This window comes from Podarcis muralis, chromosome Z, assembly GCF_964188315.1.
Source record: "Podarcis muralis chromosome Z, rPodMur119.hap1.1, whole genome shotgun sequence".
Classification (NCBI taxonomy): domain Eukaryota; kingdom Metazoa; phylum Chordata; class Lepidosauria; order Squamata; family Lacertidae; genus Podarcis; species Podarcis muralis.
Window position 1 is genome coordinate 39959368 of NC_135673.1, and position 27123 is coordinate 39986490.

Consider the following 27123-nt stretch of genomic DNA (forward strand, 5'->3'; position numbering starts at 1 on the left):
CTGGCCAAGCACAGTACAAAACTGGGAAGCCAGAATTCTCTTTTTACATTTGGATGAATAACAGAGCAGAGCGACTGCTGCACCAGTCTTAGCCAAGATGAAATCCTCTCCTGACGTGGTTCTGGTTCATCCTTGGTTTCCCAAATATTTGGGAGCCGTTGCTAGGTAGCAGTGGAAGCTGCTTTGCAGCCCTCAGTTTAAAGATAAATAGCTATAAGAAAGATGAGCAGAGGAGACCTTGAAGTTGCTCACCAGTAGTTAGCAGACACAGTTCACTAGGTTGCTGTGAGATGTATTTCTATTTGAATTATAGCAATTCTTTCTAATTTTGCACATATAAATTATCAGTACATACGTGCTCCCTCTTCTCATTTTCTGATGACGTACTAGCAGCCACCTAGTCATTGCCAATGTTTTAGTTGTACTTACCTTAAGCTAAATCCATCTAGCTGTCTTACAGGGTACTGCTAATGTAGGTGATGTTATGGAGAACACCCATAGTGAATACTGCTGAAAATAAGTGCCAGTAAGAGCTGAACTGAGAGAGGACACTTTTCTGGGGTTTACTGTGGGTGGGTAGACTTGTCTGGAGTAATAATCTGTTTATGTCTAAGAATGTTTTGAAATATTACGGCCTTTATATACCATTTCCTCCCTGTTCCTCTATCCAACTTTTACCACCTTTCCATGTTTTCTCCAAGTTCCTGGCTTGGGTTTTTGTTTTGTTTTTGTTTTTTTGGAGCACTGTATAGGCTTCATTGTGCCAGTTCTTTTTTCCCTCAAGGGAAGGTTCAAACTTCTTGTTTCCTTATCTATGGAGGACTCTGTGTAACACATACTTAGAGCCGCCTGCATTCAAGTGGCCCTTCCTCTTTTTACCATGAACAGTGGAAAACGAAGCGCACTGTGACTTTGTGAAGCTAAGAGAGATGTTGATCCGTGTCAACATGGAGGATCTCCGTGAACAGACACACACGCGCCATTACGAGTTGTACCGGCGATGTAAACTGGAGGAAATGGGATTTAAGGACACTGATCCAGACAGCAAGCCATTCAGGTATACAGGCATCCCCCCACTTACGGCCATTCCACTCGTGTGCAGCCGCGTTTACGCGCAGCAGCGAAATAAATAAATAACTTGAACCAGAAAATGGATCCAAAACAGTGTGAAAATAGCAGGACAGAGCTGGAGAGTGTGGGGAGGGGGGACAGCTTGCATGGCTGCTCAGAGTGTCTCATTGCCCCCACTCATTCATCCTCCTTGACTTTCTTCTTCCTTGGCCTGCAGAGCCATCACTCTCTACCCAACCTGTCCATCCCTTTGCTTGTTCTCTTTTATCAGTTTTGTTCCTTGGGTAGGATCTGAGAGACCCTCTGCCCTCCGATTGCTGCTGCCCCAAAAGCAAGCAGCAACGTTATTTATTGGGTGGGGGATGGCGGGGGGGGGGGGGGAAAGGTCTCCAGCAGCTTCCAAGACTTAACAGGGAGAGTGCTGAGAGGCCCTGCAGTGGCACTGGGCACTGGGAGCCACCCAGCCAATGGCCCATTGGACCCACTGACCTCTAGCTTAATCTTCCAGTCACTGGAGGCAGCCAGGTCACACACATGCATGTGCAAGGGCGCATCGCCACCCAGGGAAGGTGGGTGTGATGGATGGGATTTGCTGAGAGAGCCACTTCCCAGCCTCTCTCAACAGCGACCTCCCCACTTTACGCTATTTCACATATACGCACAGCATCTGGGAACGTAACCCCCGCGTAAGTGGGGGGACGCCTGTATTTCACCAGAATATTATTACTAGGCATTGGTGAGACATGACTTGAAAGGAACACTTGTCCACTTAGAAAATATTAAATGAACAGTGCCAACGCTTTGTTAATTGGCCATGGAACACCGTGAGGAACACTAAATTTTGGGTCTAGTAGTGTGTGTCTGGAACACATGTCCTGTACCAAATTTTGGCTTTCAAAGAATCTCATGTCATGTTTTTGAAAATTTTGTTTCTAGTCCTCATGGCTTTAGTGAAGTGTTTGGAAACATATATGGACAGTGTGTAGAAAAAAGCTTCAGTGCCATGTGCCATTCCTTGCATGGTTTCTGATCTCTCCACGTCCTTAAAATCTCTTCCATCTATGCTGTCTCAATCTTAAAAACACCTTAAAATAATTTGAAGCTGCAAACAATTGAAGGATAATATATTGTGCACAGCAAATAGGCAAGAGAGCTACTCAACCTTCCTTTCTGAACACAGGACTTTAGATTCCCTCAGAGGGAATTTGATTATTGAAAGATTATTTCATTCTTGACACAAGGAGGTTTGTTGCAGTGAGAAGAAACTTACCAGCCTCAGTTTACCAAAGGTTTTTAAAGTTTCCCCTTTTCAACCTTGAAGTCTAGAAACGTGCAGCATTTAATTTTAACAAAAACCTAAGACATGGCGTTTTGAGATTTGAGGTCCTGTTTCACACAGTTCAGCATTATCACAGCAATGTATATTTGTAGACTCTCACGGCATTAGTAGGTTTCTGGTTGCGTGAGTGGGAAACAAAATTTGATCCTTTTGCTTTCCCTGTTCTGTATCTCTCTGAAATGTTTCTTTTATCTCCTCATCCTCCATCCTGTCACCTCAGTTTACAAGAAACGTACGAGGCCAAAAGGAACGAGTTCCTGGGAGAGCTGCAGAAAAAGGAGGAGGAAATGCGGCAAATGTTTGTGCAGAGAGTTAAGGAGAAAGAAGCGGAATTGAAAGAGGCTGAAAAAGAGGTTAACGTGATAACTTTTATTGACTGTGTTCTCTGATTTTGGGCTTAAACTGTGTGTGTTGTTCAGGTTAACTATAACCAGGGAGGTTTATTTCTGCAGATTAATCAAGGCTAACTAGTGCTAAATTTTTCTTTTTATTATAAAATATACAAATCAAACAAAATTAATATAAAATGTATTCTATATCAATCACATAATTTTTTTTATTGGTGTAATAAAACTAGCACTATTTTATCACCTCACATTTGTTGGTTCACTTCCACACCATGGCAAGCTTGTGTATTTTAAAGTTAACAACTGAAAATTTATCCATGTAACCAGTAAATTCTGATTTAGAAAGCAGGGCTATTTGCTCACCCTCTCACATTCTTATAATACTACATGCATCTTCTCCTGATTTTCCTCTTGATCTTGCTACAAAACCCTTTTCTCATTGTCTACCTGCTTTGCTTTTCCTGGCTTGTACTGGAAAGAAACATACCCTGGTCTCTGGCATAGCATTTTGTTTGAACTTGTGATCATGTGGTACGTGCTTTTGCTCCCAAGAAATCACAGTCTGTAATCTAAGAACAATCCTCAGATACAGATTGTGGTTGGCTGGGGATGAAACAAACCATGATTCCTAGTTCAGATGTAACTAAGTTAGGGTTTGTGAATTGTTTCCTCTCGGTATGAGCTGAGAGCAGCAAAGCAGGCATGACTTCACTTGTGCACAGTAAGCAAGCCATGGTTGTGACAGAAGTGGGGAATCTCTGCCTTGTGGGCCAAATTTGGCCCACTATGGGTCACAGCTTGGTCCACAAAACCACTTCTCCCAAATAGCCCACCTAACATCGTATGTGACATCAGTTATGGAGCAGGTTGGAACATGTATGGATTGGCTGCCCAACAGAGTCTCAGTTGCACAGCGTATCACAGTATAGTCGTTCACACTGCTGGATTGGCTGCATGACTGAGTTCTCCATGGAGAACTCAACCATGAAGCCAATCCCTGCAGAAAGCAGCTGTGCCAGCCCTCTGCTTGGTGCTTTGTTGAGCATAGGGTTGGCAAAGCCCCTTCTTCTGTGGTTCCCAAGCACCCAACAGCCATTTAGCATAGCAAAAGGGACTTTGACAGGTGGGCAGGACAATGCAGCAGTCAGCTGATTGGTTTGTCCTCTCGCCCACCTGCCTAAGTTGGCCTGCAGGGGTGGGGGCAGATAATTATATGATCCACCAGGCCCAAAAGATCCCACACCCCAGCTTATGGCTTACTGCAATGTGTGAACATAGGCATTGACTTGCTTCTCCAAACTCCTGCAAGCAGTGCATTGGCTTTGGGAGCATATTCTTGGGTGTATAGTCTCTTCATGAATAGCAGTGGTTGCAGAATTACTAGGTCTTGTGGTTGCCTTGTGCAGAGTATATCCTAGAAACACCCTCAGCACTCCATTGTGGCTTTGCATTCTGTAGGGAAAGCAATAGCAGTGGGCAAGCTGTCTTTCAGGGACATCATCGCTGATTTCCTTTTTAGGATCCCCGTGGTAGGTTTATGAGGAACCTGAAGGCTCCCTGCAGCATAGCTTTGAAATCTCGTATGCCAAGCATCTATCCCCCAGCGCCCTGTTTTTGCACTCATGCATATTTTTACCCTGGGCTTCCATTCCAGTTGCATGAGAAATTTGACCGCCTGAAGAAGCTGCACCAGGACGAAAAGAAGAAAGTGGAGGACAAGAAGAAATCCCTGGATGACGAAGTCAACGCATTTAAGCAGAGGAAGACGGCAGCCGAATTACTCCAGTCTCAGGCTCAGCAGGCAGGAGGCTCGCAAACTCTGAAAAGGGACAAGGAGAGGAAGAAGTAAGTTGGCTTTCAGTTGGGTGGCATTTTGCCTCATCATTTTCTCCCACCACCGCCCTTGCCTTGGCTTTTGTAAGCCCTTTGCTCAGACCCTGGCCTGAGTACAGGCAAGGGCTTGGGACAGTAGGGTGGGAGACTACAATGTTCTACCTCAAACAGTTGTCGCTAAAAGTGTTTCCCCTGCCCCATAAGTCTTTGGCCCACCTTGATTTCATGCTGGCAAAAGCTAGACAAATGAAAGGCCTATCAGGAAAACCTGTTCCTATAGCACGTCTCGGCCTGTGCTAGCAGGCAGGAATCGCCTCACAACAAGTTGTTTTTTTATATGCTGACTGCTGTACAGAGGCCACATTTTAATTATTCCATGGGGCAGCAGTGTCTGCACCTTAATCAGCTCACCCCATTGGCAGGGATCCTAACCTTTTTGGCATATCCTTTATTTTCACTTTTGAACTGCTTGCCGCTCGTCATCACCAATGGCAGGCATATAGGGCTTTCATCACAGACGTGGAGGGATAGAGCAACACTTCATCATCTAGCCTTCAACTTCAGAACTTTAGGCTTAGGTACGTTGCTCCATTCCAGTGCTTGAATTACAGGGACAAAGGTAGGGAGCCTTTAAAAAAGAGGAGGGGAACCTGTGGCCCTCCAGATGTTGATGGATTGCAGTACACATCATTCCTTTACCACTGGCCATGCTGACCAGGACTGATGGAAGTTAAGAGTCCAGCAACATGTGGAGGGCCACAGAGTCTCCAACCTTGCCTGGTAAAATCTATCCTCTTAGTCTTCTAAATGGTGCCAGAACTTAAGAGGGATCATTCCTCCCCCTAATTTGAACATTGCTCGAGTTGTCATATTTTAAATTTGGAGCAGTTTACACATGTAGATCATGAACAAGCCCTGCAAGTTGCTTTTATGTCAGGTGTTTTTTTTCTTTTAAAAAAATGCAGGGTGTAAAATCAAGATCTGATCACTACCACCCCACTTTCATTTTCGTTTTTGGTGCACTCAGTTGCCTTCATCTTCCTTAGTTGCCATTTGTATGCTATTTTTACAGTTAACCCTGCCGTTTGCTGCATGGTGCATGAGGGCACGTTGTGCTGGTAAGCTTGACTAAATGAAATAGCCATTGCAGTGGGATCCGAATGGGCACTTTGTGCAAACAGACACAATGTATTCTGAACCAGCAGTTTGGCCTCTAGTCGATCCAGCAATCCCAGCACATACACACTCTCCAGTTATGTGAACTGTCCTCAGATCTTCTGATGAAGGGCAATATACAAATAATAATAATAATAATAATAATAATAATAATAATAATAATAATGTGCCTCTGCCACTTTTTTCCAGGAAGCAAAGGGCTTTTTAATCCCCTCCTGTCCAGCATGAACCAGCCACAAAACCTATCTTTTAAGTTCTTATATGTACTCCTGTTACTTAAACATTTTTTTTGTCTTTGCTTGACTTCTTCATAGCCTAAGGTGCAGTGGTGTGGTGACGGTGGGGATTTCAACATGTCTCTTTTTCACATAGGAAAGGATTAATAAGCCTATTGCCCATATAACAATCCGTGGAACCAGCATTTCCTGCCTTTTCCCTCTTGCTCTGCTTCAGAGTTTTGACCCCGTTAAAAAAACACAACTAGTTGCTGGGTAGAGGTCAACATTAGGGTCCCACAATAATTTACCCTCCTGCCAGCCAATCTGCTAGCAAGGAAGCATGCACTCTTAACAGTGCCTGTGTTCGGTATGGCATCTTGTTTGAATCCAAGCTGCCTTCGTGCCACTGTTTGTTTTGTTTCCCCTGTCTGGCCTGGTATGTAATTTGAATGGGAATTATTCTGGGTTAAATGTGCTTTCTCCTGAACAATAAGCATACAGAACAAAAGGGAGGGACGCAAGTGGTGAGATGGGAAAACAATGGTTTGGTCTTCAAGACTTGAAAAAATAAGCTCAAACAATAGGAGTGTTTTATATGGGGCCTGAGAACATATCTAGGGACTGGAGAGTAGCAGGAGTAAACATTGTGTGTTCTTGTTAGCTCTGGATTGTTTTTGGCAGGCCGCCATATGCAAGACTGTGGCGTGCTGGTCAGTGGCTCAAATAGGCCTTCTTCTTTCTTTCTTTTGTTCCTAAGACAATTTGCAAACATGCCCTTTCTGAATGGGAGCATTTGTCCTTGCCAAGTGCAATAGCCAAAAATCCTGTTCAACGATTCACAAAACACTTTCCAGTATTGATTTGGCCTGAAAAGCCTTGCGTGGCTTCCTCATTTTTGCCAGAGCATAAACAATTTGCATCTAAGTGAACAACCCCGCTGCAATCGGCTGAGAACTCAAAGGCTGCATTCATGCTACTGTGTCTTCAAGCATGTTTAAGTAAAATTAAAAACCATATTAATGTGTGTGTTTTCCCCCTCCCTTCTGTAAATGAGGGACCGGGGTGGGCAGTGCACAGCCACAGGCTACATAAATGTAGGCACCCAGATTCTTTGGTGTTCTTTTGCTTGCATATTTGGAATCCCAGATTTAAACATCAGTTTTAAATATCTAGTCCACTTGACAATGTGATGTCAATTTTTATAAGCTCAATGGCTCAGAAACCAGGCAGTTAAACACTGACTCAAATTCATTCTTTTCTGTTGATCTCTGCCTGTTATTGAAGCTGTTTCTTTATTTCCAAAGACAATTATTTAACATACAAACAACCTTGTTTAGATTATTCATGTTCAGTTTCAGAACAGAAGTATCACAATTTATATAGCAATCATTGAAATTCACCATGTTGATGTAATAGTGAGCAAATTGCATGTAATATCCATGCAAACGACCTCTATGTCTCATTTGTTTCCATTGTGGCCAAAGTACGGTATGTTGCCCACCCCTATATATTTTATTAACTTCCTTTTAATCCAGATAAACATTAATCCTTTTTCTTTTTTTTTCCATTTTCAGTTCAGGTTTCCTGTAGATCCTATTCTTTTGCTCCAGAAACGACCACCCCGCATTTTGAATTAACATGCAGTGCATTTCTGTACCCACCTACCCATCTCCTCCCCACTACACAAACCCCATTTTGCTTTTGTTTTGCTTTTTTCCTAAACACCAAAAAGAGGCTGTTTTGGTGAAGAACTCTTTGGCAGTCACTTCTGTGGAGCTGATAAGAAAGGCTCTGAGTACTTTTCTGTCTTAGTCAGAAGCTTGCAGGACCGATGTCCTAAGACTTTCTTTTTCAGCATCTCATTAATGCATTGATGCGTGCTTCTGCATGATAGGGCAGCATGTTCACTTACTACTTGTTCTGCAATGCCTGAGCCCTGTTGCAGACTCTCTGAGAAAGGCAAAAAAAAAAAAAAAGTTGTGTGCAAAAGATTCCTTCTCCCACACCTCACCTTTTTAGCTGCATTTTGACAGTTGCAGAACTTGTCACAAAGGCCTGATGAAAAAAAAAAACCTCAGGGATGTGAGTCCCCATCTGCACTATACATTTTAATCAGTATCATATGACTTTAAATGGGTTGTCTGATGGAACCCAAAGAGTTCATCATCATCCTGGAAAAATGTGACCCGCGGGGTGCTTCAAGGTTCTGTCCTTGGGCCTGTTGTTCACATCGAGAACTAGGCCAGGTAACTAGACTGATCCTATAACATGTTTACTAAGAAGTCCTGCTGAATTCAGTGGAACTCAGCTTTTTAGTAAGCATGGTTTGGATAGAATTATTTTATCTGAACAGAATTCCCACAGCTTTCTTTCTAGGGACGTGGGAGGCCCTTTATACGAAGTCAGACCATATCCTAAACCTGTTCACTGGCAACCCTTTCATTTCAATAAAGCTTGCTTCAAATCTGGCATTGCAGGACTATCCCCTTAAATCTGATTAAATTTAAGTATTTCGCCTTGTAGTATTTCGCCTTAAACATCGACTATATTTTAGAAATGTGACTTCTTCTCATGCTTTATGATTAGTCTGGAAAATAGTAAGTATTTTTCCTTCCCAAAAGTTGAAAAGAACCATATATTCATTTTTTTTTTAAATCCTTCATTTTTACTAAAATTTATTGAAAGCTTTATTTTTATACTGGAAGGTTTTGTTTAGAAGTTTCACCCTTTGGGAAAAGGAAATCTGATTTGTTTTTTCAGAGCCTTCAGTCTTTTACATGTATTTCACTATAATTTGGTGGGCAGAGTTACATTTTTAAAGTGAGAGTTCAAAGGGTTCAGATAATTGTGAAATACTAAAATTTGCCTAGTTTAAAGAAATATAAAATGAGCTAATGAAGCAGGAAAATATAGCATAAGAATACTGAGAAAAATTATGGTCTGGCTTAGTATTCATTCTCTCCCCCCCCCCCCCCAAAAATAAATAAATCCTGGAAACCATAGTTCTATATGGAATAGAGGTATTTGGAGGGGAAAGCCATTTTGGATTAGGTGGTATGCAACTGATGTAAGTTGATAGTGTAGATGTGACTTCATATATGTCACCTTCAACACCAAAAAGAGCAGGTTGTCTTCCTTAAATGCACAAGTGGGGAAGCTTTCATGACAGCATTTCATCTCTGTTTTGGATTTGCAGCAACCCCAGCTGCCTGAGCACCTGTTTCTATTTGATGGCATCAGTTTCAGTTTCAGCAATGGAATCAGACTACTTGTGAGGGAGGGTGAGGTCCTTTAGCAGTAAAATACACTTGTGTCCCTTAGCTTTCTCCCTTAGGAATTACCCCCCCACACACCTCAGGATGCAAAAGTTGGCTATCTCTGAGACAAACAGCTAAAAGAAGCTATAATCTGATTACAGTGTTTCTGTGTAGACTCCCCTTCTCCTGGAAACTTGCATGCACGACCCCATTATCCTTAATTGGATTTCTAGACAAACATGTACACTTAGAATCAGAGTATTAGTCTTGGATTACAAAGTACTTATTTAGAAGTGAAATCTTTGCACTGAAATCTTGAGGTCCCCTTAAATGTAACAAAATGTTTATCTTTGTGTTGCTTTGTTACAGTCTATATTTTTTATGGAAAACTTTTTTTAAAAGAATAAACTTCTTTCGTACAATAATTCTGGTTAATCCTTTTTTTGTTTTTTTGTTCTTTTGCCCTTCTTTTACAGTAACCCATGGCTGTGTACTGAGTAATTTCCCTTGAGTACATGGGGCTGGAATTGGACCTTCACTTATTTAATACGCTTCCGTTCAGCCATGGTCTTCTCATGATGCTTCCACCATTGTGTTAATCTAGATGCATATTCTACATTAATCAGTATCTGATTTATTTTTATTTTATTTTTGACTGCATAATGGTGTGTGTTTGTATACCATGTAAAGTAACACTATAGAGTTTGAAGACGCTGTGGAATTTTTAGGATACCAACCTTGTTGATAAGCCCCCACCCCAAAGGTACTAGCCTATTATAAAACACATTTTTACTAGCATGTTGGAGGCTAGCTTCCATCCTCTGGCAGCTGGCTTGGCCTCTGTGCTGACGGAAAAGTATTCTACCTTTCTTTGCCAGGCCATCCAGTCATCTGATTGTTTAAAGGCAGCATTGTCCATCAAACCAGGGGCCTTTGCATCCTGTGATCATCCAAGCTTTGACCTGCTAGCCTTGGCTCACCCCCAAAGTCTGCCATTGTGAACCTTGGTCGTCCTTGCCTTTGTATGCATGGATCAATGCCCTTGTTATGCCACACTATGCTTATTTAACTCATTACACCTAAGCTGGACCTTGTCCTGTTGTCAAGATGTTGCAAAGGCCCTGTTTGTAAATGTCTGAATCCAGCAAGTGACCCCCTATGTTCTTAACAAAAGTCCTTAGGATGTAGTACCTTCCAAATGTTTTTGACTCCAGCTTCCATCATCCCTGATGATTGGCTGTGCTGGCTGGAGCTGATGGGGGGTTGCGGTCCAAAGCATCTGGAAGGCACAAGGTTGGCTGCCCCCATATTAGTCAAGTGTGTTGCCAGACCCCATGCCCTGCCTTACTGTGGGACTTGAGCCCCAATTCATGCATTTGCCAGGGGCCAGCTCTGAACTAATGTGGTGATTGGGTGGCACCAGAACTCCTCCATTGCACCAATGGAGGAGAGTGTTCCATGCAAATTGGAGTCAGTTGTGCAGACAGCCCTTAGGCCAATACCCATTTTCTGGGGGTTAAGAAAAGCCCCAGAAAGAGCACCTGTGATCAGCTGTACATGCGAATGTAGTGATTCACATGAGATGTCTTCTGAATGGTGGAGTAGCCTGTGCCATTTCTTCAGCATGCTAATTCAGGGTCTGCTGTTGGTGAATGTGTAAAGAGGAAGGGGAAAAGAGAAGGGCATGCTAACGGGCCTGCTAAATTTATATATATATATATATATATATATATATATATATATATATATATATATATTCCTTTAACCTTTCCATCTGACAAACAAAATAGTAGTTCTTTCATCTGTTGTTTTAATGACTTGGTTTTTGACTGGTGGGTTGTTTGTTTCAGGACAACATCACTAACTTTAGTTTTGGAGTGGGGAGAACAGTTAAACATTGTTTATACAGTGGTACCTTGGGTTAAGTACTTAATTCGTTCCGGAGGTCCGTTCTTAACCTGAAACTGTTCTTAACCTGAAGCACCACTTTAGCTAATGGGGCCTCCCACTGCCACCACGCTGCCACTGTGCGATTTCTGTTCTCATCCTGAAGCAAAGTTCTTAACCTGAGGTAATATTTCTGGGTTAGCGGAGTCTGTAACCTGAAGCGTATGTAACCTGAAGTGTATGTAACCCGAGGTACCACTGTGTACAGTAATGGTATTGTCATTATATGTGTCAATGTTTTTGGGGACATTTAGCTGGTCCCATCACTTGGAAAAACAGGTAAGGTAGAACCTGATGTGGTTAGCTTATTGAGATGTGATCCTCAACTGCTGTGTACTCAGAGACACAAGTGTGTTGCTCACACACAGCTATATATTTATGGGGCAGGCACCTAGCAAGATCAGAAGTTCCACAAGATTTTGAACAATAAGCATTTTAGAGAAGTTCTGTATGGATGTGCAGATGACCTCTTAAAATATCAATTAATATTTGAAAGAAGGTTCCTTTCTTCATTGGCCAATCATAGGAGTTGCAAAGTTACAATTATTACCCTTAAGCCAGTTGTTGAAATATGTTTGATATTCTTCAAATTTGTTAGGAGATTTAAATGCAACAGAAGTGTGCAACTCTTAACAAAAGACCCATATTGTGACATGGTGAGGCCTCTTTCTGGTGGCCTCAGATGGATGGAAGTGTTGAAATCAAGAGAACACTCTTAACAGCATCAGTTGTTCCCCTGGTTAGGTTAAACAAAACAAAAAATGAACCTGCAGCTGCAAGTGGCTGACTTGAGAAGTGATGTAACCCCCCCCCCCAGTCAGGGTCAAAGGTAGGCCAATCCTGATCCATGGGTCACAACCAAGTTTAGGGAGGATTCCAGATATTTATTGTTGAACTTCAACTTCTATTTCTATTTTTACTATTAGCCATGCCTGTACAGGCTGATAGTTGTAGTCACAGGTTCCTCTTCCCTGCTGTAGGAGGGTGCTCTTTTGCTGCTCCACAAAAACAAGCAAGGGCTGTGTCCATTGGTTTTAGTTACATATTGATCTCTTCTTCCAAAAAAAGCTCAAAGCAACCTACTCATTTTACCCTCATGACAGCCTTGTGAGGTAGGTCAGAAGCCAGGTATCCTTTCAGGATGGAGATGTCATGGTGGGGGAGCGGTTTACGATTTCTTCCTCCATGAATCCATGTTCAAGTGCAGGGTGCCACTGACTGTGGCAGCGGGAGAAAGTGACAAAGAAACAGTGGAGCACTCTTGGCTTTATGCCCCTGCTTGTAGGCTTCACCTCAGAGGCATCTGGTTGGTGCCTCTTGGGAAGAGAAAGTTGCACTAGGTGCCCTGAGCCAACAGGACTGCTGTTGTGCTGTTTCTTAACCATCCTATAAATGTTTGCACTGCACTGAAAAGCAAACCCTCTCTTTCCATATATACTTTATTGTGCTTCCATGCATTTTGTTAAAAGTGTGTTACAGTCTAACTCTACTATAAGGTGTATCGTGCATTGTGTCCAAATATTTAACATGCTTGAACTCTTCTGATGCATCAATGCTGCTCTGTCTGGGGCCCCAATGGTAGCACAAGCATTGATCCATTCATCTGTCGTCTTGCTCTCTCTCTCAATTTAATTGTGTGTGGGATCTGTTTTTTCTCTGCTTGTTCTTTGAATGCTTCTTCCACCCCTCCTTGCATTTAATTGATGATCTGTGTTTTTTTTCTCTCCCCCCCCCCCGCCTCTCTCTCTTGCTTTCTTTCTCTAGCTTTTTCTGATCTGTCTCCACCTGCTGCTCTATGTCTGATGGAGAAGATTTCCACTTGAGGAAGAGTTTAGGAATTCCCATCCTGTTTGGGAGGGGGAGGAATGAATAAGTCTTTGGATATCTGGAAAGACTTGGTTTTGTTTTCCCGTTTTTTTCTGATGTGCATGGGGTGTGTTTAAAGCTGGGGTGTCTTGTGGTTTTTGCTGCAAGACAGGGAGAATATTGGAAAGGCAAACATCTGTGTATCAGTTAAAAGCTTTGAGGAGCAACCTAAAGGTGGCAGGCAAATTATTGATGTAGCCAAGTGACACTGAGACAGATTCTTTTTTTTTTTTTAAGCAAAGTATTTCCTTTCTATTTTGCCTCAATATAAATATGATGGGTGGTTTATAAGTATCTGTGAAAAAAAATGTGCTAATTCGTTGGTTTGCTTGGATTAAAAACTAAACAAAAACTTTAAATATACAAGTTTTATGCAATGAACAGCAAACAGAGAAACACGCGACTTTGCTACCTCTTGAGGAATATTTAATTTTAACACTGAAGCAAAGGACAGTGCGGGAGGGGTTGGGGGGAAGTATATTTTTCATTGGGGTCATAGATAACCTCTGCCATTTCGGAAAAAAAATAATAATCAGGTTGATTGAGTAATATTTCTCATTTAACTTTTTTTTTTAAATTAAAAAAAGGTCCACTAAAGTTTCCACAGACCCTAGTGGCTGAGGAAGGACTGTGAGCCAGAAAGCACACCATTTATACATTTTCACTACAAGGATAGCCTTAAGCAAACTACTTATTCTTCCAGCCTCAGCTGTCCACCCTCCTCCAGTCTGAGAATAATCAAGCTTGCCCACCTTGCAGTCATGTTGTAAGGATTACCACGGTAAAATATGTGAAGTGTTTTCTGAACGCTGGGGGAGGGGGAAGCATTTTAGTAAAGACTTAAGTATTATTAACCATGATTAATTTAATCCCCGTAGTTCAGCCCTTCCCAGATGTCTTCTGGGTTTTACAAACTGACTTTTCTATTGTCGATATCAAGGTTGTGGAGAAATTTGTCTGTAATTGGTCATCTGTTTCTTTAAAAGTTATCATGCAAGTCAAGTGCTAACTGCCCTTAATAATGCATTTTCCGAGCACTCTTGGAACTTTTCTGGAACGTTCACTGCATGGGGGTCTGTTTCCCAATACCTTGTTCTCTTGTCTTTTCTCTCTATTTTTTGTTTTTGGTCTCTCTACAAACAAGAATTGTGATTTGACAGCTGCACTCAGTATCTATTTACATGACCCACACGAAAGAACCAGCACTGTTGAGCTTGATACCTTTCTAATGTTGTCAATTTTCAATAAAAAGTAACCCTCCCAAAAAAAAAAAGAAACATTTCCCCCTGGTAATTATTTCTGGAATCCATTGAATGAATTGTGTTCACTGAGCTTAATTTTATATCATTATGCTGTAGTTTTTGATGCACACATAGATTACATAACATGTGGGATCAGTCTACATTGTATTTGCATGTCAAATGTTATTGGGACTAAAACAGCAAAGATTTGTTGTTTTAAAATACTTGCAAATGCAGTATGGCTTGTTGTCAAAGATGGAGAAGCTGTGGCCCTTCAGATGTTGCTGGATGAAGACTGTTCGCATCCCTCACCATTGGCTATGCCAAGCAGGGACTCATCTCAGCTGCAGTCCAACAGCCTCTGAAGGGTACTCCAGGTAGCCCTGCTATAATGTTTTGTGAATTCTAGTTCATTTCAGCAGATTTAGTCCATGAAATCGTGTTCCATAATACAGTGGCACTTCGGTTTTCAAACGTAATCCATTCCAGAAGACCATTCGAGTTCTGAAACATTCGAAAACCGAAATCTCAAAACAGAAGCCTCAAAACAGAAAACTCAGTACAGAAAACTCGATACAGAAGCTGCGTGGCATGTTTGACTTCCAACGCTTGTTTGAAAACTGAAGCTCTTACGGTGTTTGAAATCCAAACTGTTCAACAGAGACGTTCAAAAACCGAGGTACTACTGTAAATTGGTTAGTTTTTTAAAGTGCTAAAAAACTCAATGGGTTGTTTGCTTCCCCGCTCCTCCACATGCAGCTACTGGGTGACCTTGGGCTAGTCACACTTCTTTGAAGTCTCTCCGCCCCACTCACCTCACAGAGTGTTTGTTTTGGGCGAGGAAGGGAAAGGAGAATGTTGGCCGCTTTGAGACTCCTTAAAGGCAGGATATCAAGTCCAAACTCCTCTTTCAGTGTCAGTCATATTTAGAGTAGACCTATTGAAATTAATGGGCATGAGTAACTTGAGGCCATTGATTTCAGCTGGTTGCTCTATGTAAAACTTGGTACAGGTGTTGTTTTGGCTGCCACAAGCATGATTACTGCTCTGGAAACTATTAGAGCTATTTAGAACTATTAGAACTATTTATTTGTTTCATCAGCTAGATTAGTTGATTTTTTTAAAAAATAAAACAACCCTTTTTAATTGACCAAAAAGGCATTCCACATTTTAAAAAAACATATTTAAAATGTTAATTTTAATAGTCATGGTTATAGCAACAGTAGGTGATAGGCACCATCTTAGAGAGGCATTCCCTTCTCCTTCACTCATGCAGAAGGGAATGCCTCTTCTAAGATAATTTTGACATATACATACAACATCTTAAAAAGAAGCATGCTTGTCGTCTTCAGAACCCCTGTTTGCAAATACTTTTTATTGCGTGATCAGCTTCAAAGTCTACTTGTCTTGCAGTGCAATCCCTAAACATGCTAACTTAAGAGGGTATGGTCTATTAAGTTCTGTAAGACTTATCTCTTAGTAAACATACCTAAGGTTGTAGTGCAAGATTTATTTAAGTTGAATGACATCATTATTCATCATAACAAACCATTTGACTTGCCTACAATTTATTCTGTAATTTTATACAGAAACTATACAACTGTTCCCCACCAACTCATTCACCTACCCACACACTCAGAAGTATGGTTGGCAGCAGTAATTAGGAATAACATAAGCCCAAGGTGTCTTGGAGATAGTCTCCTTTGATCATGTGCCTTGTTATAATCTGAAATTCACCAAGAGCCACCTGTGATTAACACTATCTGTGTATCATGTTCCAATATCAAAGGTGTGAAGAGAGCTGTTCTCAGTGGTTGCCTCCCAGTTTTGGTACTCCCTCTACAAACCCACCACCCACACTTCAAGACAGATCATATTTCAGAAGTGTAGCAAGTTCTGCCAATCTAGGATGGGGCAGATCAGGGTTTAGTTGGGAAGGGAGGGTGATACTTCGGTGGAATTTGACAAAAACAGGGGTCAGTATGATTTTGTTACCTATCTCAAGCTTTCAGCATTTCCTATAAATCTAAGTCAGTTGATGGATTGCAGATTTGAAATAAACACACTGAATAGCATCATGGGGCTTGAAACTGATGTAGAAATACCTTTATTAAAGCTGTTGCAAGGTAGCTTTTATCCATAACAAACAACACACCCCAACCCAGAGATTAAATAAACATACTGTACAAGCAAAGAGAGACGCGGGTAGCGCTGTGGGTTAAACCACAGAGCCTAGGACTTGCCGATCGGAAGGTCAGCGATTCGAATCCCCGCAATGGGGTGAGCTCCCGTTGCTCGGTCCCTGCTCCTGCCAACCTAGCAGTTCGAAAGCACGTCAAAGTGCAAGTAGATAAATAGGTACCGCTCCGGCGGGAAGGTAAACGCCGTTTCCGTGCACTGCTCTGGGTCGCCAAAAGCGGCTTAGTCATGCTGGCCACATAACCTGGAAGCTGTACGCTGGCTCCCTCAGCCAATAAAGCAAGATGAGCACCGCAACCCCAGAGTCGGTCATGACTGGACCTAATGGTCAGGGATCCCTTTACCTTTACAAGCAAAGAACATGCTGTATCTGGACTTACTGTGCTCACCTGTGTTTATGCTCCTCCCTCCTGATGCTAAAGAACTGCTGAAGCTAAGATTATTGAAAGCTTGTTTTGTGCTACTCCAGGGGTAAGAAACCTTGAAGCAGTGGATTCAGACTACCATAAAGGAGATTTTGACTCAACATTAGGAGGAACTTTCTGATGTTAAGAGCTGTTCAACAGTGGAAGGAACTACATTGAAAGGTAGTGGACTCCCCTTCACCAGAGGTTTTTAAATGGGTTGGAAAGCCATCCACCAATGATTCTTTAACTGTGATTCTTGCATTGCAAGGGGTGGACTAGATGATCATTGGAATCCCTCCCAAAACTACAGTTGTGTGATTCTAGCTCAGAATAAAATATATGTCAACCATTGTGCTCATATGACTTGGGGGTAAACATATTCTTGATTCCAAATATGCATAGGTTTTAGAGAAGGACCATAACATTAAACGCATTCACAGAACTTCCTCAACAGCAAACATCTGTCGTCTTAATAGAATTGTAGAGTTGGAAGGGGTCACGAGGGTCACCCAGTCCAACCCTTTATAATTCAGGAAACTCTCACCCAACGTGGGACTCGAACCCCAGACTCAAATAATGATTCCATCCTCCTCCCCTTCGCGGCCGAAGCGCTCTCGCTCGCTTGCCTGGGCTCTTTTCCTCCCCACCTCCAGGTGGCGCTGTGGGAGAAGCGGAGCGCGCTCCTTCATGCCGCCCCCCCTCACTCGCTCTCCCTTAGGCTCCCCCGCCTCCTCCGGAGATCTCGCGCGGCTCGAACGTTCCATCCCGCCCACGCGAGCAGCGTCTAACAAGCGGAAAAAGAAGAGATGGAAAGCAGCGGGCTGGACTGGGGGGAGGAGCTAGGAAGAAGCGCTCGCGCATGCTCACGAGAAGGAAGGAAGACGGAGGGGTAAAGGGGAGCGGACTTGAAGGGAGAGAAGGAGCGGGGTCTCACGCACGTGTGAACGGACACGGTTGCTCTTCGCTCTCCTTTCCGCACCCGGATCGGGGTTAGGCGGGATCGGTCCGCCGGGGAGCCCCGTCCAGAGTGCTGCCCCCCTTCCCGCTCGCCTCACGCCGGCGCCGGTTGGCCTTGGTGCCCGGACAAGGCCAGCCCATGGCCGGCGGAGGGTGGACGTTGCCCGGCGGGGATTTCTTGTCGCCGCGGCCGCCTTCCTCTGCCCAGCCGGTGCCTCCTCAGCCGCCGCAGCCTCCTGCCGAGGGGTCAGCCGCTACTCCCCCCGAGGAGCCCGACCTGGAGCCTTGGCGCGAGAAGCAGGAGAGCGACCGGCACTGGGCGGTGCGAAGGCAGTTCCTTCTCCGCAACTTGCCGGACTACCCGGGAGACGTCTCCTTCCAGAAGCTCCTGGCGCTCTCCCACGCCTGGGCCAACCATGTCTTCATGGGGTGCAGGTAAGGCGCGGGGCGCTTCTTTTCCCCACTTCAGCGATCGATCGCGCGCGCAATGACACGTGTTGGGGGGGGGGTTAAACTGGTGGTGTGTACAGCCCTGGTGACACGTTGGGTGGGTGCGTATCGCAGTTAACGGAGGAGGAGGAGGGGGCTTGAGTTGTTAATAGAGGTCTGTTGAGCTGCTGGGATAAGTCAGCCGGTAGAGCATGAGACTGTTCATCTCAGGGTTGTGGGTTCGAGCCCTTGTGCTGGACAAAAGATTCCATATTTGCAAGGGGTTGGGCTAGACAACCCTCAGGATCCTTTCCAACTCTACAACTCTGTGATCCCACCCTCCCACGCACGCCTGGCCTTGAGCATACTTTCACTGATTCAGCCCTTAAGCTGTTTCCGGTTGTTTTGCTTAGGGACTCAGCGCAACTATTATACCGGTCCATGCAGCTCCATGCTGTCTTCTGTACTAACCGGCTGCGGCTGTCCAGGGTTTCAAGGAAAATAAACCTGGGAGATCTCCTGCCAACAAAGTAGCTGCTCTGCCACTGATTTGCAGCCCTTCCCTACAGTGGTTTTAGGTACAAAACGCTGCCTTGTCCAGCGGCAGCCACTGGTGTGCCTAGTTCAGAAGTTCACAAGAGGAAGATTTTCTTCTAATTCACAAGAGCAGTGGAGAATTTGTGCCTGCAACTTCCACCAGCTCCACTAAGCTTGGCCAGTGCTGTTGTTATTAACCAGGGATGATGGGAGCTGGACTCCAACAAGGTCTAAAGGGCCACTGGCTCCCCATCCCTAGGTATTATTAATTAATTAATTAATTGTTAATAAATAGCTACGCCACTGCCCACTCCCCATCCTGTACAACGACTGGCAGTGGCTCTCAAGAATATCTGGCAGGGATATCTCCCAGCCCTGTCTGGAGATGTCAAGAAATAAACCTGTGACCTCCATGCCAAGCAGATGCATGCTCTACCACTCACCTTTGACCCTTCCCCTTTCTCTTCCCATTACTCTCTGTTCACAACTCATTTTCCTTTCCATGCAGTGATTATTAGTGTTTGGTATGTCATATTTTAGTCATGCTCTTCTAGCAATTAAATGCTACGGACAGTTTGCACACAGAAAACCAGTAGCAGTGCAGTCAACAAGGGCATGCTGCACTAAAACCACCCATTTAAAAACATCAACTGCACAGTAAATAAAATATTTTGGGAAAACAGCAGTAGAACTAACCATGAAAAGACTTATTGAATAAAAATTCTTTCACATTTGGTTCAAAAGGCAACAGAGAGGAAACTGGACAAATCTCTGCAGGAAGAATATTCCAAAGTTTCTTTTTGCAAGGGCAATTTGCAAAGCCCCCTATTCGCCCTGTTCTCCGTATAAGGGTTCATCAGGAATAAGGAAGGGGTAGTACGACAGTAGGTGGTGGTGCTAGCCTCCATCTCCCCAGCCCTCATGGGAGCACCTCATTGACATCTGTCTGATTGCCATTATAGAGCAGCAACAGAGGCTGAGAGCAATGCCAGTGGAAGGCAGAATACGTATTAAAATTTCTGTTTAGCTTCTTTATTGACTCACAAAACAATTGCAAGTTCCCAACACCCTTGAGGCTGTACAGGTCTTCTTCAAAAGAACATTGCTTATTGGCTTGGCATCACTGTCGTGGGTCAAAACCAGTCCTTGACAAATCTTCTATTTCATAAGCAATATTTCTCCAAATATTTTAAGGCCTTGTATATTTGTGGGGATCTTTAACAGTCTGCCATGTTCACTGTTGTACCCTGTTTGGGTTTGCTCTGGTAGGCAGCCCTCATTTCCTTAACTTTACTTCATTTTGAGCCAAATACCTTTATTTCTCCCCAGAATAACTATCACCCATTCTTCTCTCTTTCCCCCCCAAAACAAGAAAGTTACAGGCAGATCAGAGGGCATGGAAGCCCTGTCTTTTTTACCACTGGGGCCACACTTGCACCATACATTGTGTCACTTTAAACAGCCATGGGTTCCCTCAAAGAATCCTGGGAACTGTAGTTTATTCAGGGTTCTGAGAGTTGATAGGAGGCCCCTATTTCCCTCTGAGAGCCAATGTTTACATAGTTCTATGGGAAGAGGGATTGTTTGTAGCTCTCAAAGGGAAAAAGGATTCTCCTAACATCTCTCAGCCCCCTTAACAAATGACAATTCCCAGGATGCTTTGGGGAAGCCATGACTGTCTAAAGTGGTACAGTAGTGCTTTAAATGTATGGCGTGGCCTTTGCCATTATGACATAGCAGCCACTGAAAACAGACCTTCAAGTATTCAGTGCAGTATTCCCTGTTTTGTCTACCAGCCTTAAAAAAAGTGCTGGTGGGGAAGAGGTTGCATATGCTAAGAATCAAGCTGTCCTTGACCAGTGGCTGCCTTCTCCATTCACTTAACTGGGTCAGAAATCAACAAGGTTTAGGAACATAGGAAAGAGTCTTGTACCAGGCCAGACTATTAGTCCTTCTAACTCAGCATTGTCTGTTCTGTCACAACAGTTGCCCTCACAATGTCTGGGTTCTTTTCTCATACCCTGCTGCTGGAAATGCCACGTGTCTCTCCATAGCACCCCTTGTGCCAAAGATCAACGCCAGCATATTCCTTTATCTTGTCCATTGTTTACATTTGAACTGGAGATAGTTGCCAGTTAGATATCATGATGGAAAGTTTTGCATCCACAGTTTTCTTTAGTATAGCTGTGAGTTTCCAGATAGTTTTCCTTTTGCCAAAAGCAGCTTACCCCAATCTGTGGCCCCCCAGATGTTACTGGACTCCCAGCTCTCATGAGCCCCAGCCAGGATACAACTTGGCAGGGATGATGGAGCTAGTGTCCAACAATATATGGAGGGAGCCACATGGACTATTCCAAGCATAAACAGTACTGAGTTACCTGGATCTGTGGCCTGACTCTGAATAAAACAGCTTCCTGTGTTCCTGTATCTTGTATTATGTTTCGCTGGGCAAAAGTGTGAAAAGGTGTTGTAACCACACATCTCTTGGTCCAACAGGACACCCACTTAGGTAGTCCTCTGGTGGGCAGATGTAGGAGTAGAGATGAATGGGGGGGTTTTGTAATGGCAATCTATAACTTAAAGCTTCCTTTGCTTAAATGCAGGTATAGCCCTGAAGTTATGGAGAAAGTCCTCCATATGGCCGAAGGGATTGACATTGGCGAGATGCCGTCATTTGAATTGGTGCCTGATGCCAAGGCAACTAAAAGGCCACGCTCCCTGCCGGACTATTCTCCATCTCGTAGTGAGTGTCTCCATTTCCCTCCATTCCATTCACAGCAGAATTGGCTCTTTAATGACGATAAATGAATCAGCAATGTCAGGCATGAAAAGACCAAAGGCTGTATCTAATATTCTTTGTCCACTAGCCCAAGGCCTCATGCACTAGTGGACGAGTGAGTTTTAAATGTTGTGCAGCTGAGAAATCCAGCGCTGCAACAGTTGCACCAGCACGGTGGTCTTCAGCCAATCTAGACCTGAGACCCACCTCTACATCCCAACCAGCAACATGGGACCCACATTCAGATTTTCACTTTTGATTTATACTTAATTGTGCTAACATCTCAGCACACGTCACACACTATTTTTTAAAAAAGCATGTGAGCCAATATTTAATATATCATCGGTCAAATTTTGTATGCTTTTAGTAGATGTGTCCTCTTTTATATTTTATCTTTACTCCATGGTTAACACTGAGCAAGAGGGCAAGTCATATTTGTGTTATATTGCCCTCCAAAAGGCTTTCTGTCACTTTTTTAGCTTTCCATAACTTTTCTCTGTCAACTGCTGGTGCCTTTTTCTCTGCCTACCTTGCACTTTTTTTTTTTTTTTGATGCTTTCATATTACATTTTTTTCCCCAATAATTTTTATTGGTTTTTCACATTTTATAAAGACATAACACACACATATAAGACAAAAACAAAGAACATGTATAATTTCGAAAATCTTACTTTCTTAACCTTGGTCCTTGACTTCCCCCCACCCCCCCTTCATACATCCCAATTCCCATAATTATGTCAGCAAGTTATTATTTTCTCTCCTTAGCATGTTAGTATTGCATCTTTTATAAAAAAAGGAAAAAAAATTAGTTCTATCCTAAGTTGGACTCAGATCCCTTCCATCGATTTCCCATTTTTTATTAAACTTCAATCATGACCTGGCCTGGTTAGTACTTGGATGGGAGACTACCTTGCACTTTTGGACTCACATCACCTGTCTTGCCTCTGTTGTTCTCCTCTACACCTCCCTCCCTCTCTTTGCCTCCTCCTTGCACCCTCTCAGTCCTTTATCTCTTGTCATTTACTTTTGTCTTACCTTCTTTCTCAATGTTTTCTATCACTAGGTCTCTTGCCTGTTTCCTCTTTCTATCAGCTCATGCCTTCTTCCACATTTTCTTTACCTTCTCAAAAATTTATTTCCTTTCTCTCTCACCTTCTTTTGCTTCCTTTTTATCTGCTGATATTACCTTTCTATGTCTCCTTCACTTTCCTTTTTTTAACTCTGCTCACTTCATTTCACCTCCTCTGCCCCTTTAATTCACCTCTCTGTAACTCTTCCCCCTCCTACTGTCAACAGCAAAACAGGATTTCTGTGGAAGGTTCATCACTGTCAGAACCTAATACAGGCAACAGCAGTTCTTTGTTGCCCCATTGTTGGATTATTAAATTGATCCTCAGATACACCTCCACACTGCAACACTGCAACATACAGTTGTAGTTCCCAAACCAAAAGTGCTTCCTCTTTCAAATTGCAAAGTCTTGCCACTTTACAATTCTTCTCCCCCCCTAAAGAAACTAAATAAAACTGACTGACACTGGAATATTGAAGTTGCAGTCCTATGTATGCTTAATTGAGAATAAGTTCCATTAAATAAGTGGATCTTCCGAGGACTGTATGCGTTTTCAGCCATAGCTTTAATTACACAGCTATGGAATATAATATTTTGAAAATCTGCCTTCCACTTCTGCCCCCCCGGCCCAAAGTTACAATTTCTCATGCCTGCAGAGAAAAGTTATATTTCACCCATGTTTCATTTTTCATTTTAAAAATCCTCTTTTAACTTCTTACATTGCATAGGTCTCGAACCTCCAAGGAAGCAGACTGCCAAATACCATGTCAGGCCTCGTTTTGAACCTATACACTTTGTAGCCAGCAATACTCCAGATGAAGGAAAAAAGCCTGCTTCAGAAAATGAAGCAGAGGAGGCCAGTGAGAACATAACCCAGCAAATCCAAAACTACGCTGATCGGGTTTTCAGCAGCTTCAGTACCCAGGATGAGGACACACAGTTTTCCAGAACAGTAGGTTTAGGTTATGGAAGTACCCAGGGAAACCAAATGGAAGCTGAAGTGGTTTCCAAAAACGAAGACTCTTCTGCCAGTGGTGTTGCAGCAGATTTGTGGGGGCCTTCTCTTCTCCAGGCTGCCTCTGAAACATTTCCCAAATCGGTTGTAGTAGCCAAGCAGTATTTCATTAACAAACTTGGAGTGGCAGTCCGCAATAATCTTGCTAGCCCTGAAGCTAGTTGCGAGCCAGACAAAATTAACTACACTTTTCTGTTGACACGATCCATACAGGCTTGCAGGACAAACCCTGAGTATATTTATTCCCACTTGAAATATTTTTCCCCTGAGGACCTTCCCGATAACAAGAAGCTCCTAAAAGATGGTTTTGCTTGTGAGGTGAGGTGTCAGGATATATATTTGGCCACAGGTTATGCCAGCAGCAAAAATGGATCGAGGGACCGAGCGACGGAACTGGCAATGATTCTGCTGCAAAAGCCTGTGGAGGTTAAGGTTGCCCAGCGAAAGTACAAGAACACCACCCTGGAGGATTTAGTGCTGTGTCAGAAGGGCAAATCTCCTCCTGAATTCCCTCCAGTGCTCAAGCATTTGGATGACACTGTCACTTCCACGAAAGAATGGTCACCTGGACAGCTGACCTTTAATCCCCAGCAGGGCTCCAGTTCAGCTAAACATTGGACTAACTTTGTCCTCACAGAAAACGCCAGTGATGCCATTGGGATTTTGAACAATTCAGCCTCCTTTAACAAAATGGCAATTGAATACAAATATGCCATGATGCCAAATAGATTGTGGCGCTGCCGTGTCTATTTGCAGGACCACTTTTTAGCCGAAGGGTATGGCACGAAAAAAACAAGCAAGCATGCTGCAGCAGACGAAGCGCTGAAAGTTCTCCAGAAGACCCAGTCCAGTACTGGGCCCACCAAAGCAGTCCAGGTTCGCAAATTTAGCGGGGCCACTCGTATTCCCCCAAAAAAGAAGAGTCTGAAGGAACTTGTTGTGTATGAGAACTCCATGAACCCTGTGTGCACCCTGAACGACACTGCTCAGTTCAACAAGATGACAGTGGAGTACATCTTTGAAAGGGTGATGGGGATCCGGTGGAAGTGCAAGGTGATGCTGGAAAAGGAATTAATCGCTGAAGCAATTGGGGTCAAGAAGAGTGTCAAGCACGTGGCGGCAGAAGAGGCTGTCAGAGTCCTGAAAAGAACCCAACCAACAGTCATCAACAACCTGAAAAAAGGCACCGTCGAAGACGTCATCTCAAGGAACGAGATCTGCGGGCGTTCAGCAGAAGAAGCATCGAAGCAGCAGATCAAGGAAGACAACATTGGGAATCAGATTCTAAGGAAAATGGGCTGGACAGGCGGTGGCTTGGGGAAAAGTGGGGAAGGGATCCGAGAACCGATTGCCGTGAAGGAACAGTTCAAAAGGGAAGGGCTTGGGTTGGACAATGAAAGGGGGTCAAAAATTGCAAAGAAAGATGTTGAACAGATCATCCAGAATTATGCCTTCTCAGACAGCAAAGTTGATCTGACGTTCTCAACAGAACTGACCAACGATGAGCGCAAACAGATTCATCAGATAGCCCAACAATACGGGCTTAAGAGTAAATCCCACGGGCAGGGCCGTGATAGATACTTAGTGGTTAGCCGAAAGAGGCGTAAAGAAGACTTGTTACACCAGCTAAAGCAAGATGGCCAGGTTGGCCATTATGAACTCATTATGCCACAGGATAAATAAGGCTTGAGGGCCATCCATTTCTTCTGGGGATGTTCAGACTGAGGCTGAATTCTCCATTAAACCGAGCGAAAGTTGCACATGGATGTGGGAATGATTGAAACCTGTTTTACTTGTTCATTAATTTTCTAAAACTTTCTTAGGGAAAAAAATAAGAGCTTTATATAAGCAGTTTAACTGTTTTATGAAATCTCTTGGAAAAGGCTTGTTTCCTTCACATTTTCCTAGTTTTGTAATAGCAGGAACACTTTGTGTGACAGGGAAAGTTTGCACACCACTTTAAAGCAAAAGGGTAGGATGATTTCCTTCTCTATTTTTTGACTTAAAAAAAATAAAAAATACAAAAATAAAGAAGGTGGCAATATGTAGAAAACTATGTAAAGTTGGTATTAATAATAAATAGATTTTTATTTCTGGACATGCAAAGAATTGCATGTTTTGTATTTAAAATGTTGGATTTTATTGTGGGAAGGATGGGGAACTTGCTTTTCAGTTTATTCAAAATGCAGCATCATTACCGTAATTAGTGATTTGGTTTACCCAAGACTGCCTTCTTCATTTGTACCCTAAAAGCCAAGGATGAGGAAGCTGTGGCTCTCCAGATGCTGCAGAATTACAACTACCACAATCCCTGGCCATTGGTCGTGCTGCCTGGGGCTGAGGGGAATTAGGAGCTGGTCACCATCTGGTCCACAGGTTCTCCATCCCCGATATAAACCCAGAATGGGAGATAGTCACAAAAGCCCGAGTCTCAGATTTTTATTTAAAATCTATATTTATAAGCCAAAGTTCATAAGTGGGTGGGAGTTGTTTTGAGTTGTTTTAATTTTGAGTTGTTTTAATTTTAGTAGGAGCACAAAGGCATAAAACTCCACTGAAATCAGTGGGCCTTAAGTGTGTTCAACTGTGGCAAGTTGCATACGGTTTCTAAGATAGCTTTCAGAGTTTGAGGCAATGCCTTCTGCTTCCTCTTGGGGAGGACGCCTGAGGAGTATGTCACAGCTCTGTATGTGTGAGATTATGTAAACACACGCAAGCTTGGTCTAATTTTTGTTATTTCATAGAGCAGGGGATAGGGAACCCAGATGTTGTTAGACTTCAATTCCCAAGAGTCCTTGGGCGATGAGAATTGTTGCCTTGCAAAATCTGGTTCAAGGCCACAGGTTCCCCACCTCCGTCATAAGAGCCAGAATCTGTAATTCTTTGACATAAAATTGATTTATTGTGCATGCTGCAGAACATACAAGGCTCTGGGTTTTGCCTCAAGTGGCCATGCTTTTGCTTTCCAAATCTGATGATGTTAGTGAATAAATTAAAGCGTTTTCTATCACCTTAACAGAAAGATGAACTCTGGTGGAGTGGATTTCTCCTACAACTATTGTTCAGTGAAGTATTTTTAAAAAAATAAACACTCTTGGTTCAGGTCCATTTGTTTCTATGTGTGCTGCTTCCACTTTTCATTTCCTTCCACTGCATTTTTTGTGTACATGTGCTCGTATAAAATATGGAGAGAAACAAGTAAAAGGTTCTCTCTGTAGGGCGTTTGATTAGTGTGTGCGTAATTCTCTTACTTCCCCTTATTTCCTATGCAAAAACTAAGCTTTTTTGAAGGCATACCTCCCTCCCAGTTCCAGGAGCCTTTAAAGAAAATGCAGCCTTGTTAAGGATGCAAAAATCAACTACCTTTTCAATCTACTTGTCTTCCTGGGAACCGTCATCCATAGCTAGAAACAATAAGTAGAGGGTGCCATGAGTA

The 27123-nt window shown here is 43.1% G+C and overlaps 2 protein-coding genes across 8 annotated transcripts in view; both read left to right on the forward strand.

Annotated features, from left to right (window-relative positions):
* The window catches only part of SEPTIN6 (septin 6), a 48656-nt gene extending 34329 nt beyond the window's left edge, over positions 1–14327 (forward strand). Inside the window, exons 7-11 of one of the 6 annotated variants that reach the window (XM_028714191.2) lie at positions 889–1057; positions 2631–2763; positions 4412–4602; positions 5663–5708; positions 12953–14327. In XM_028714191.2, coding sequence (XP_028570024.1) covers positions 889–1057; positions 2631–2763; positions 4412–4602; positions 5663–5666 — 497 coding nt within the window. In that variant the 3' untranslated portion in view covers positions 5667–5708; positions 12953–14327. Of the gene's footprint in view, positions 1–888; positions 1058–2630; positions 2764–4411; positions 4603–5085; positions 5638–5662; positions 5709–7558; positions 8954–9717; positions 10971–12952 lie in introns of those variants that run through there. The other 5 variants (XM_028714190.2, XM_028714186.2, XM_028714187.2 and 2 more) reach the window with 5 other exon arrangements.
* A 3324-nt stretch (positions 14328–17651) lies between these two features.
* On the forward strand, positions 17652–26793 carry NKRF (NFKB repressing factor). 2 transcript variants are annotated; one of them, XM_028714544.2, is made up of 3 exons: positions 17652–18293; positions 21428–21567; positions 23401–26793. In XM_028714544.2, exons 1-3 carry the CDS (start codon positions 17998–18000, stop codon positions 25368–25370), a joined length of 2406 nt encoding a protein of 801 aa, XP_028570377.2. In that variant the 5' UTR covers positions 17652–17997; the 3' UTR covers positions 25371–26793. The 2 variants fall into 2 exon arrangements, with proteins under 2 accessions (XP_028570377.2, XP_028570376.2); XM_028714543.2 differs by lacking the exon at positions 21428–21567 and having other exon boundaries at positions 18144–18293.
* Positions 26794–27123: the final 330 nt, after the last annotated feature.

Bases quoted from the DNA above. Each gene is read 5' to 3' on its own strand.
- NKRF (XM_028714544.2), top strand. From the start codon at position 17,998: ATGGCCGGCGGAGGGTGGACGTTGCCCGGCGGGGATTTCTTGTCGCCG. The intron at 18,294-21,427 runs GTAAGGCGCGGG...GCTTAAATGCAG, and splicing joins CATGTCTTCATGGGGTGCAG to GTATAGCCCTGAAGTTATGG. The intron at 21,568-23,400 runs GTGAGTGTCTCC...TACATTGCATAG, and splicing joins GGACTATTCTCCATCTCGTA to GTCTCGAACCTCCAAGGAAG.